Source organism: Cyprinodon tularosa, unplaced genomic scaffold (genome assembly GCF_016077235.1).
Source record: "Cyprinodon tularosa strain WSP-4 unplaced genomic scaffold, ASM1607723v1 ctg163, whole genome shotgun sequence".
NCBI classification, from domain to species: domain Eukaryota; kingdom Metazoa; phylum Chordata; class Actinopteri; order Cyprinodontiformes; family Cyprinodontidae; genus Cyprinodon; species Cyprinodon tularosa.
This window is the reverse complement of record NW_024038467.1, coordinates 882,326-895,643: the sequence shown is the minus strand read 5'-3', so window position 1 is coordinate 895,643 and position 13,318 is coordinate 882,326. Positions and strand designations below refer to the sequence as shown.

At 38.5% G+C, this 13,318-nt stretch overlaps 1 protein-coding gene and 1 long non-coding RNA gene across 3 annotated transcripts in view; both read left to right on the top strand.

The window, feature by feature from the left end:
- The window catches only part of LOC119780633 (capping protein, Arp2/3 and myosin-I linker protein 3-like), a 150,799-nt gene that overhangs the window by 76,447 nt on the left and 61,034 nt on the right, over window positions 1-13,318 (top strand). For both annotated transcript variants that reach the window (XM_038280738.1, XM_038280737.1), the window contains exons 16-17: window positions 1,038-1,142; window positions 1,304-1,373. In XM_038280738.1, the coding sequence (XP_038136666.1) occupies window positions 1,038-1,142; window positions 1,304-1,373 (175 nt within the window). The remainder of the gene's footprint in view (window positions 1-1,037; window positions 1,143-1,303; window positions 1,374-13,318) is intronic.
- Window positions 10,881-11,300, top strand: LOC119780634. The gene is made up of 3 exons (XR_005280429.1): window positions 10,881-10,938; window positions 11,032-11,150; window positions 11,244-11,300. It is a non-coding gene; the product is annotated as an uncharacterized LOC119780634 (long non-coding RNA).

Genomic DNA, 13,318 nt, shown 5'->3' with positions numbered 1-13,318 from the left:
AAGCAGAGACAAGGAGGGATTAGAATCCAAACTGATCAGAGACAACAAAGATTCTCAGGTGATGCTAGGCTCAGGTGCTAACCAAACTGGATCAACACTGCGGCGTTGAGGCAAGGTCTGAAGGCAGGTTATATACTGGAGGATCCTCTAATGATGAGATGTGCCTCAGGTGTGTTGAAGGCTCAGCTCAGGAGGATCCACGGCGCACTCTGCTGGAGAAAGGTGGAACAGCTCCAGATCCCAACAACATTAAGCTTAAGCTGATTAATTTCAACTAACATTTCAACCTAAAGCTCAAGGAGAGAATTTTGAGTCTTAAAAAGGTTTTTTTCCCCCATCAACATCTTTATTTAGTGATTCAGCAATATTTTTGCATATTCATCCTTTCTCATTTATGCACAACCCTTGTTTCCGACCATGCTGTACTCTTTCTGTTTCCAGAAGATGAACTGTAAAATGTCCAAAGTGATTTTTTTAACAGCATTGGCTTTACGATGGTGTTTGGTCATAGCTGTTCTCTGACAAATTTCTGAGGCCTCCACAGAAAAGCTGGACACTAGGTTTGCATTAAACACAGGGTCACTATTATTTGGTTATTTTGGATACAAGTTGATGCTGCAGTTTTCATTTGGTTGTATCATGGTAAAGAGGGATATTTGCAAAAATAATACAAAAAATAATTTTCATATTTTTTAAAACAAAATCCCAGTAAATTTGTTTATTTAGTTGTAAGGCACTGTTTTTTGTAAGGCACTGTTTTTTTTTATCCCAAATTTATCTGAAATTAACGTCACCACACTTGATCTTCACTGTTTTGCATTGATTTCCCTTCATTTATTTCTCTGATATTTGATTGCTCATATTCATCTCCTCAGTGGGAGATTAAAAATAAATTTCTGCAGACATCATTGGAGCATTTTGGTTTCGTCTTTATATTCTCAACTTGGAGTGATTGTCATCTCCCCCTCTGTGTAGATTGGCTTACCTCACCTCTGCATTACTCCTCTTTGATCTCCTGTTTTCCCCTAATTTCACAGGAAAGTGAAGGATACACTGCCGTTATTACGTCAGTTCTTCAGCTCGGCCTTCAGTCTCACTCATGTCAGCTTTGCCTCTATGAAGTTGCCCCCTGATGTTTTGAGGTATCTGACAAGTCCTCTGCTATTTTCTTACTCAAGTCACAGCCACTTAAATCTTAATTCTCTTGCAAAGAAAGCAGAAAGGCAGCAGATGGAGGTATGAAACTGTACCTGTCAGACCATTCTTTATCTCTCAATTTCTTTCTTCATTATTTTATAATCAGAGCTGTCCTGATGGGGTTGACATCAAATCCTCATATCACTGACCTTTATTTGGACATCAGCAGCTGTGAGGTAGGATCCTCGTCTGTCTTTAGGCAATAGACTGCATGGGTGTTTCCAATGTTGCACTCAGGATTGTTTCTCATATCTCAAATATGAGATACAATTCTTTCTGGAAAATTAATAAAGAAAACATTTCTCTGTTCTGCTTGCCTCTGTTTTAAAATGTGAAACATTTATCAAAGTGTATACTTTAGTAACATTTTCATTGCTTTTACATAAGTATTTAGACGCGAGGCACTCTGGAAAATCGTCCCCATCTGGAGCATTTGCCAGATATGTTTCACATTTGGAAATTCAATTCAATTCCGTTCATTCAAATAGCGCCAATTCACAACATATGTAATCTCAAGGCACTTTACAGTTCACCAGATCATACAGTCAAATTAATTCAAAGTTTTCTATCTAAGGAAAACCATTTGATTGCATTGACTTATTGACTGAAATTCAATCCCTCACACTAAGCATGTTGTAGCGACAGTGGTAACAGGAAGAAACCTTCAGCAGAACCAGGCTCAGTGTGAGCGCCCATCTACCAAGGCTGAATGGGGTTCAAGGAGACAGAAGCAAAGCTACGAAAGGAAACTGTAAAAGACGTCCCCATCCAGGAAAATCACAGCCAGGCAGACCAGTTCCGAGCCAGCTCCCATGTGCTCTCAGCCAGATAGTGCATCCAGCCAGTCCCAGTCAGAGAAATAGGACTACACTGAAAAACAGGGAGATCTCGGACATCTATAAACAAAGGTGTTGATAGCAGCAGCACAGCCGATACTCCTCTCCAGGATGCTGTCACAGCCAAACAGGAACACACAAGGCAAAGCTATTACAAGAAAAAGCAGAGAGAGCATAATGTTAGAGATTGAACTAAAAGCTTCTCCAGAGTGGAAGAATAGAGATGGAATGAAGCAGAATAATGAAATAGGGCTCCCTTTGTCCTCCAGAAGTCTAAGCCTATAGCAGCATAACTATATAGATAGCTCAGGATCACCTGAGCCCCTCTAACTATAAGCTTTATCAAAAAGGAAGGTTTTAAGCCTACCCTTAAAAGTAGAGAGGGTGTCTGCCTCATTGACTAAAACTAGTAGTTGGTTCCACAGGAGAGGAGCCTGATAACGAAAATATCTGCCCCCCATTTTACTTTTAGAAATTCTAGGAACCACTAACCTGCAGATTGAGAGTGAAGTGCTCTGTTAGGAACATAAGGAACAATCATATCTCTGATATAAGATAGAGCTTGGCCATTTAAGGCTTTAAATGTGAGAAGGTGGATTTTAAATATATTTTTTATTTAACAGGAAGCCAATGAAGATAAGCTAGGATATGATCTTTCTTTTGTAATTTTCATCTGAACTCTGGCTGCAGAATTTTGGATAAGCTGAAGGCTTTTAACTACAGTTTGTGGACTTCCTGATTATAAAGAATTACAATAGTTTTTATGTCTTTAACACATGCCTGTAATCTATGTAATGGGTTAGCTTCATCTGGATTTATAGACAAATATAGCTGAGTATCATAAGCATACCAGTGGAAATTAATCCCATGCTGTCTAATAATTCTGCTGACTGGGAGTATATATATAGGACAGAGAATTGCTCCTAGTTCTGATCCCTGTGGTACTCCACAGGTAACCCTTGAGCATGAGGAAGATTTTTCAGTCAAGTCAACAACCAGAAATCGATCAGATAGATAGGATTTAAATTAGTCTAGTGCTGTTCCTTTAATTCCTACAAAATATTCAAGTCTTTGTAAAATAATATTATGACTGTATCAAATGCAGCACTGAGATCTAACAGGACAAGTACAGATGCATGTCAAGATACAAATCCAGTATACTACTCTAAAGTAGGGTGACCATATTTTCATTTGGGAAAACCAGGACACCTTGGAGGGGGGGGGGGGGGGGGGGGGGATATTGAAAGAACAAATGTCTCATCATCGGGATTTGCTCCGTGATCAGAGGAAATGTTACTTGGCGCAGAACAGTTGTGAAAATTTGAAGTTCAGTTTTATATAATAATGCAACTCTGTGAATAGTTCCGTCTGAAATTAATGAAAATAGTTGTTTTAATGGTTATTGAGTCAGATATGTGGCGGTAATGTTTGGTTTATCTAAAGGTTTTAATCTGTTACTGTGTAAATGAGTTTGGCTGTAATTTAAGGACAGATTCTAATAGATCTGCAGAGTGGGAACTATAAATCTGATAGGATTTAAATTTTTTTATTGTTGTTTTGCACAATATGCTTAACTAAGTATTTTTTGTTGTTGAATATTAGAGATTTTGCAGATATATTTTGTAGATACATTGTTTAGATTTACTTATATATTTCTAACCCTTTTATAGAATAGAATAGAAAATCCCTTTATTGTCCCACAATGGGCAAATTTACAGCAGCAAAAAGATTATTGAAAATGGTCACACAAATGAGGACCTTAGAGAAATGTATAAGAATAAGGGAAGAGTTAAAATATAAAAAATAAAATTCTGTAAAGTGTTTTAACAATATAAAACTGGAGAATAAATAACCAATATGCAGCTATGGACATTTTTACAATAATGGATATTTGAAAATAGCAGCAACATCAGAGATGTGCAGAATGACAGCAGCAGGTTATTTAACTGACTAAGGTTTCTATCATTACATTTGATTTGATTTGTTCCTGCTCCCGGTGGTTGGAACCTTTATTCCACTCTGGATTCTTGTGAGTGTAGTCGTTGTTCACTTTAACTTTTTAAAAAATAAATAAATAAACAAACAGTTTTAAAAACCTCGGTATTCATTCTTTTCCTGCTTTGTGTGTCAACTTTCACGGTTGCTAAGCAACAGAGCATACGGCGGTAAAACCCGCCGAAGGGAGGACCTGTTCGAATTTACAGACAGAACTCTTCCGGCCTCCTTATTTTCAAGGACTTCGAAGGATCCAGTCTAGGTAGACCGCGTCCTTGGAGGATGCAGCCCAGGTTTTTGAACAGAGCCTCTGATTAAGAGCAGGGCTCAGGGATTACGTCATACGGAGCGTCGTGCGCAGTGAAATCAGGACATTTCCTCACTTTCTAAAAAAAACCTGGGACGCCCGGGACAGGACGTGTAATACGGATATGTCCCGGGAAATACGGACATTTGGTCACCCTACTCTAAAGCCAACTGAAAATCTTTAAAAAGTTAATTATGGTGTAAGTGGTCGAACACTTGTTTGGCAACTACTTTCTCAGCAATTTTAGATAAGAAAGGAAGATTGGATATAGGTCTATAATTCGCCAAGTCATCTGAGTCAACAGATAGTTTCTTAAGTAAAGGTTTAATTACAGCATCCTTAAAAGCCTTTGATAAATATCCCTGTAACAGAGACAGATTAATCACATCTAAAATGGAGGACGAGATCAAACTAAACATTTCCTTAAATAACCTGGTTGAAACTGGTCTAACATACAAGTTGAAGGCTTAGATGAAGACAATAGTTTTTCTAACCCTGAAAACTCTGAAATCGTAGTTAGAGGAGTGCTAATGATCTTGTTTTTAATAAGATCAATCTTATTTACAAAGAATCTCATAAAATCATTCCCGCCAAGAGCAGGTGGGATGGATGGTTCAATGGAGCTATGGCTCTGGGTGAGTTTAGCAACTGTATTAAAAAGATATCTAGAATTATTCTTATTCTCCTTTATTAATGAGGAGAAATATGCTGCTCTTGCCTTACAAAGCGTCCTCTTATACAGCAGTAAACTATTTTTTCCAGACTAGGTAGGATTCCCGTAGGCCTGTGGAGCGAAATTTTGTCTCCAGTTTCCTAGTATTTGGCTTCAGAATGCGCAGCTCTGCATTAAACCAAGGAGCCACATTTCTATTTTTAACATTTTTCTTTTTCAAAGGGGCTGTATTGTCTAAGGCAGTATGCAGAGAACTAGCAACCACATCAACAAAATCATCAACCTGTGAAGGGCAATAAACTAAGTTTTTGCACTCTGCAGCACTGCTCAGCGACACAGAGGAGAGAGAAATTTAAAAAAGTTCCTTTTAAATTCATAACTACACTATCTGATTATGATCTGCTGAAGTGAAACTTTTTTGGGGAGGAGAACTCTGTTAAAGGTAATCTTAAAGGTTAGTAAAAAGTGGTTAGAGAGGAAAGGGTTGTGAGGAAATACTGTTATTTCTTCCTATTCTATGCTATATGTCAGCACAAGGTCCAAAGTAAGCGGATTAGAATGTGTGGGACTATTCACATTGTGAACAAAGCCAATAGCATCTAAGATAGCATTAAAGGCTGCTCTTAAGCTATCACCTTTAATGTCCACATGGATGTTAAAATCCCCGACTATGATGACCCTGTCAGTATTTAACACTAACATGCAAGGAACTCTCATCTAAAAATTCAGAGTAAGCTCCTGGTGGACACCACAAAGCTAAAAAAGTAGAGGTTTTCTTGCTTTGCAGTTTGGATGAGGGAAACTAAGGGTTAAATCTTCAAAAGATTTCTAATTATTTACTACCTTTGGAGTAATCAGTAAATCAGACCTAAAGACTGCTGCCACTCCTCCTCCTCGACAGGAACTTCTGGGTATGTGAAAATGTAAATAAATAGAAGGAGTTGCCTCAATTATGCTCACATAATACTCTTACCGCAGCCAAGTTTCTGTAAGGCAACATAAATCAATGTGATTATCACAAATCAAGTCATTCCCTAGCAGACTTTTTGAGGAAAGAGATCATATGTTAAATAAACGTCATCTGATCGTTTTAAACTTTTTCCCTATGTGTGCTGTATAATGTAAGACATACTGTACACTGCATGAAAAGTGGGATTTTCGTCAATGTGCAGCACTGTAGATTGTCGTGGAACTTCAGGTTAGCGGCAGTTTACGGCACTTTGCAGGCTTCGCCGAAAACTCCCATAAATTGTCAGAAATTGACGTGGACTTTCTTAGGCAGTGTTCCCGCCATGCCTCCCCCCCATGGAATTCTAGGGGAGTCTTTAACATGTAAATGAACATGCTGTGAGCTATACAAATGCAAATCAGGGTTGCAGGGGGGGGGGTTTACTCCAAGTGACATTTTTCTAAAAGGTAAGAAAATCTCTGATACAAAGAGATCAGGCTCAGTATAGCCTCTTACATTTGAGCTTGAATTGATTTATTTAATGAAAGTATAGAGACCAAAACAGATCTTTAGCTGACAGAGCAATACATTTAGAGCAGTAATTATTTTAAAAAAAATTGCATTTAAGATAAAAAAAAAAATGTTGTCTGTCAATATGCTCAATTCACAATTACTTAAGTGGAAAAGTTTCAAGAAATGAGTCTGAGATGATTCACTTTATAACATGGCGCATTATCCTGTTGGAAGTAGCCATCAGAAGATTGGTACACTGTGGTCATAAGGTTCGGCCAAGTCAAGATCCGCAATTGCAATTGCACCAAACAGGAAAACGAACATCGACAAATTCCGGTTCGTCAAATTAAAATATAGCAGCAACAGATCGGTGACTAGAAATTATAGCACAATTCTTATATATATAAAAAAAAAAAAATAACACCGTTTATTTAAATGATTGGATCCAAACGATTGGTTATTCACCAATGAGGAAGCAGATTTCTCATCTCCATCAAAATATTTATTTTATACCGAGGGACTTAAACTTTAATCAAATCCATTCAAAAGAAACTTCTTATTACAGGAATGAAAAGAGATGCTGAGTTTGGGAGAAGAGAACAAGTTCAATCAAAAAAAGCAGTTTTGAATTATCCTTATCCCCGTTACAAAAATATATATGTATATATTTGGGCAGAAACTGAACATATGCTGGATGATGGTGGGATTTTTTTAATATGCCATATTAAATTAAGCGCTCACAGGGTTCATACAGGAATGAGTGACTCTAATTTAATTCTATTTTAATGCTATTAGAAACGATTTTAATGCCATCAACAAGAACCATGTACAAAGGTTATTAGTGTACATGAGATATGAAGGAGCTGTAAGCAGAGTTCCATGACTCCTGTATGTATGTAAACACACACACACACACACATATATACGTATATATATATATCCTCTAGCTTTTTCTCCGCCTGGAGCGATATATCTGATGAAATTGTTTTTATAAGCATTTTTCATTAAAGAATTATGAATACTTCGATAAACATATTTAAATAATTTTAGTGCCAATTAAGGCCTTGATTAAAAAAAAGAATGAATGAATTGTAATTATTTTTATTGATCCGCGGAAACCCTGGTTCATCTCGCGCATGCTCTCTACAGTGGAGGATGTATGCAATACGCTTTTCAAATAAAAAACAAAATCCTACTTTAAATATCAAAATGTACGGTTACCTGCTGGAACAAGTGAAAGTAGTGAGATATTTAGGTGTGTGGATGGACTATAAATTAAGTTTTGGAGTTCATATTCAGAAATTAATAGAAAAATGCAAAAAAGGAATAAATGTGTTAAGATGCTTGTCAGGAGCTGATTGGGGAGCAAGCTGTCAGTCTTTGAAGAGAATTTATTATGCAGTGATTAGGTCAAACATAGATTATGGTAGTATAGTTTATAGCTCTGCGAATAAAACCTTACTTAATAAGATAGAAGTTATACAAAATCAGGCTTTACGTATTTGTTGTGGAGCATTTAGATCATCTCCAGTAGTATCATAGTTGAATTGGGAGAAATGCCACTTGAACAACGAAGGACTCAACTGAGAATGAGATATTGGGCTAGTGTAAAAGGACATAAAGAAAATCATCTAGTCAGACTTCTTCTGAACGATTGTTGGGAATATGAATATAACGAAATACAAAGCTTTGGATGGGTAGTAAAGAAAGAGGCAAGCAGTTTGAATTTGAAAGATTATGTAATAACCCTAACTGTTCCAATACCGGCAATTCCCCCTTGGATGTTTTCTACACCAATGATCGATTTACAAATACAAAAAATAATGAATAAACGGGGGAAAAATACACCAACTGATATCATAGTACAACAACATTTAAGTAAAGAATATTATTCAGTTCTACAGGTATATACAGATGGGTCTAAGGAGCCAGAGTCTGGAAGAACAGCAGCAGCAGTATACATTCTGACATTCAAAATAAAAATTGCAAAAAGAATATCTAATCATGTGTCAGTATTTACAACTGAAGTATTAGCTATCATATTAGCACTACAGTGGATCGAAGAAGTTCAACCACTAAGAACTGTAATATGTACAGACTAAATGGCTACGCTAAATAGTCTTCTAAGTGGAAAATCTGAAACTAGGCAAGATTTAATATTTGAAGTATTGCAAAGTCTATTTAGAATAAGGCAGTTAAAAATACTAGTATACTTTCTCTGGGTGCCAGCACATGTGGGTGTAGATGGAAATGAGAAAGCGGACAAGCTAGCAAAGAAAGCATTAAAGGGATAGTTCGGTATTTTTGACATGAATCTGTATGGCATCCCCATCACCAGTGGCATGCAATCACACTGACTTACCCCTGGCAGCGTCCCTCAACAACAGCCATGTCTCCCTCCGCCTAGCTGGGCGGAGGGAGACATGGCTGTTGTCAGGTTCTCGCTGTCAGAATGACGGCGCGCACTGATACGAACAGAGAGAAAATAGGACCAAGTGATAACGACGTGTGACTTTTTCCACTACAATGTTTTTGGGATGCAAAAATATCGCTCTTTTGAACACATAATATTTTGGGAAGAGAAAAGTTTTATTTCGCCGTTCCTAAAAACCTGCCGGACTACTTTCGGCTTGACCAAAACTGGACGATAACTCTGCTCACAGGACGCTGCCAGGGGTAAGTCAGTGTGATTGCATGCCACTGGTGATGGGGATGCCATACAGATTCATGTCAAAAATACCGAACTATCCCTTTTAAATCATCAGCAAATAGAAATGAATGTATTTTTAAGTAAATCAGAAATGAAAACATTGATTACAATTGAAACTCGAAAGAAATGGCAAACGATATGGAATAATGAGTCAAAAGGAAGACATTTGTATCAGATTCAAAAGTTTATTGGAAAGGAGAGGAAAAGATATGGAAATAGGAAAAAATATATAATTATTTCAAGGCTAAGAATAGGTCACACAGCATTAAACTACAGTCTTTTTAAAATAGGGAAACATGAAACAGGAAATTGTGACAAATGCGGAGATCCAGAAACAGTACAACATATTATTTTTGAGTGTACTGCGTATGTAAAGGAGAGAATGAAGTTCATACAAGAGTTGAGAAAAAAAGGGATTAATGGGAATTCAATAAAAGCATTGTTAGGAAACGAGATAAGACAAACAAGAGTTAATGAAATATTATTCAAATATCTAAAAGATACAGGAACAATTAATAGGATTTAGTTATAGGATTCTTTTTTTTTGGGGGGGGGGTATAGTAGCCTGACGTAGTCCGACTCAATTCTAGTCAGAATATGAGTCTGATACTGCTCCATAGAGCTGTGATTATGGGGCATGTTTCGAACGAACCAGGAAAAAAAATGCCTCTGCACTCAATTGGATAGACCTACAACCAATAAGAGCAACGGAGTGCGTGACGTATGTTAAGCGAGGCATAGTTGTTGTCAACAAAAATCAAAGCATGCAGTTGCACGCCTATAATAAGAAGATGAGACTTGAACGCGTTTCTCTGTTCCTCTTTTAAAATTAATTTGCTGTCAATATCTTCTAGAACAGACCTAATAGCAGAATCTACTCACCTCAACTCTCCAGCGGCAGCCATTATTGTTGTCACCCAAGCGCGCATTGGTCACGTGGTTGATTACGTTACTGTTGTTCATCTGTCCATCATCGTATAAAGCCCGCCCTGACAATTTGATTGGATCGCCTGACAGTGGGCGATAATACTCGCGCTACTATGGAGCAGAACCAGCCCGAACTTCCCCGACCTCAAACTTTGTGGGCGGGACTAAGTTCGGAATGGCACCCAGGCTAGGGTTATAGCGCAGTCTTCCAAAATTGTGCACTCCACACTCCAGATCAGTAGGTGGCGGAAATGCACCTTTTACGTTGGCCTGCCAATCCGCCATAAAACAACAGAAGAAGAAGAAGAAGAAGAATGTATGCTTTGCTTTGTGCAGCCGGTCTAGAGCGGAGTATGTGGGATTTCGGGGTAAAACTCCTCTTGGACGCGATGGCGACTCTGCATCGAACAAGACGAACTCAAAGAAGAGAAGCTAGCGGTAAATATATGTTCGATTACTGCCTGCTAAGCTAAAAGCAGCCTAGCCTAAGCTACGGCTAATAGCAGCCTAGCCTAAAGCTACGGCTAATGGTAGCCTTGCAAGAACAAGCTTTATTAAAGTGCATTTTTTGTGATTCACAGGAAGCAGTACGCCGTCTTCACAACTCGGAGACTAATTGCAGATGCTATGAACCGGAGCAAGGGTAAGATTTAAAGAATATGCTTTCATTCTGCGGTAAAAGGAAATGGATACGGATGGATACCGATCATAGCTGTACATTTTGTTTTCACAGACTACTGTCGCCTCACAATGAGGCGGTGACCTCCTATTTGCTCGGAGTCATATCAGCAAGTCCAGATTTGCACGATGTTGATAAAGACGACATTGTGTGTAAGTGACTTGTTTTAATGTTTTCTCCTTCCTTGTTACTGTGACTTGCGTTTGATTTTTTATTCATACCACTCTCATTTAATTGTTTTCCAGCTGCCTGAAAGACGTATTTTGAGACGGTACGCAGGAGCTTCAGATATACGCTGCCAGCCAACTCGTTGCTTGCGGAGGCTGCCAAGAAATCTGCTCGGAGTCGGGCCAGAAGAAAGAGGGTAAGACTTTATTTGGTGACTATTTTTCAGGTGCATTGATAGATGTGTTGTGTCCATACGCAGTGCGCTGATTCATTGTTTTTTTTTTTTCAGCTGCTGAAAGCGAGGCAGAGTGTGCTAGCAGATGAGGAAGTGGAACTCTGGAAGTCCGCCACCGTCGGCCTCATGTCCGACGAAGAAGATGGCGTCGTTGGCGGTGTCTCTGGATGGATTGTACGGTCGCCGCCATTTCGTAGGCCGGATCTCACTGAATTCTGTGTTAAGCTGCAGTCCCGGTTAGAAGCGATGCCTTAGTACAGGGCCACGCACAGTAGGCGTCTGCACATCGGACCTGCCTCGGAGGGAATGCTGCCTGTTACCTCCAACCCCGAGGAAGCAAACGGACCGTTCACGGAGTTGTAATTTTTAGATACGCATGTGTTTGGATACGCGTTGTATATAGTTGTGTGTGTTTTAATAAAGCTCTTTCTTTGCATAAACACCTTCCTGGCAAATGTTCATTTCCTGTATAAATTCATTCATGTCCTTGATGGTAGCCTAATAATTGTGTAGTAGTGTAGGATAACATAAATACACAGCATATGAATGAATAAATATATGAATAAATAAATATATGAATGAATAAATATATATTCATAAATATATATATGTAAATTTATATGTAAATTAGTGCTGTCAATCGATTAAAATTTTTTAATCGCGATTAATCGCATCAATGCCTGAGTTAACTCGCGATTAATCGCATTTTAATCGCAAATTTTTTTTCTGATTGAAAATCATTTAAATACTCTCGATGACATACAAAAAATACATACAGGCTAGGTTTGTGCCAATGTTCTTTTTTTAAAATGAAAACAGGTCACAGACACTGATTTATGCCATAGAAACATATGGCAAGAAGATGGGGAGGCATGTAGCAAAAAATAACAAATATGTAGCCAAAAAAAAGGCCCTGAAAACAGGCTGATGTAAAAGACAGTCTTTACAGTTAATACAGTCTTTTGAACAAAGACAAGCATTTTACCCTACTGCTATAAAATGTAGTACAGTTAACATTAGATGTTAATTAACCAAGGTAATAATGAACAATTTTCAATCAATACATCAAAATCAATAGACCGACATCACTAGATGGAGGTAGTTTATGCTCTAGAAAGTTACTTTTCAGCCTCTTAACAAAAATGAGAACACACACACACCCACCCACCCACACACAGACACACCCACCCACACACCCACACACACGATACCGACCTGTGGCGTACACAGACAGCAAGAGTGCCGTAGCAGATTCCATTTCACCTCAGTAATCTGTTTTCTCAGCATATTTCAGGTTGCTACTAGTTACCAGACACTCAACTTGTTTGTTGGTGGTGGGGCTTAAAGAAAAGGCACTAGCACTACCCAGTGTATGAGCGTCTTTTTCCCTTGAGGAGCTCCGCTCTCGAAGCCTATGGAAAATGCATAGACTGGGGGAAAATAGCCCCGCCTTCCCGCAGGCTGCAGCGGGATGTACTTGGAAAATTGTACCATAAAACCACATAGCGTTAATCTCACGTTAAAAAAATTATCGCCATTAAAATGGCCTCACGTTAACGCAATAATTTTGACAGCACTAATGTAAATATATATATATGCCAACCAATCACGAGCGACTTTACTTGTTTAAAAAGAAGTGGTTCCGTCCAATACTCAGTAAGAAAATTAAAGCCTGGCGTGGCCACGTGTGGTTTTGCTGGCAATCACGAGCGATTTCACTTGTTTGAGAATAGTGGTTTCAGCCAATACTGAGTAGGTTATTCAAGCCAGACCTGGCCAGCCGCGCGGGTTTGCTGCATTCATATGCTAATTAGGGCCATTAGTACAGCTGATCGCTCTCCACATACGTCAGAGTCCGTTTCCGACAATTTGTGGCAAGACAAACGCGGACAAGCACGGGTTGCAAGTTGTCGGAAACTGACGAAAATCAGGGAGATCTGCGGGAGTTTACGGGGACGAAAATCTCACTTTTCATGCAGTGATAGGAAAAGATTCCACATGTGTAGTATTTCCCAAATATGAAAAACAAGGGAAATATTCAATTAGAAACGCACCTTGGAATTATATTTTGCAGTGAAGCTTATTTTTTCACATTTCAATTTGTAATAATTAGATCCTGTAGTAATATT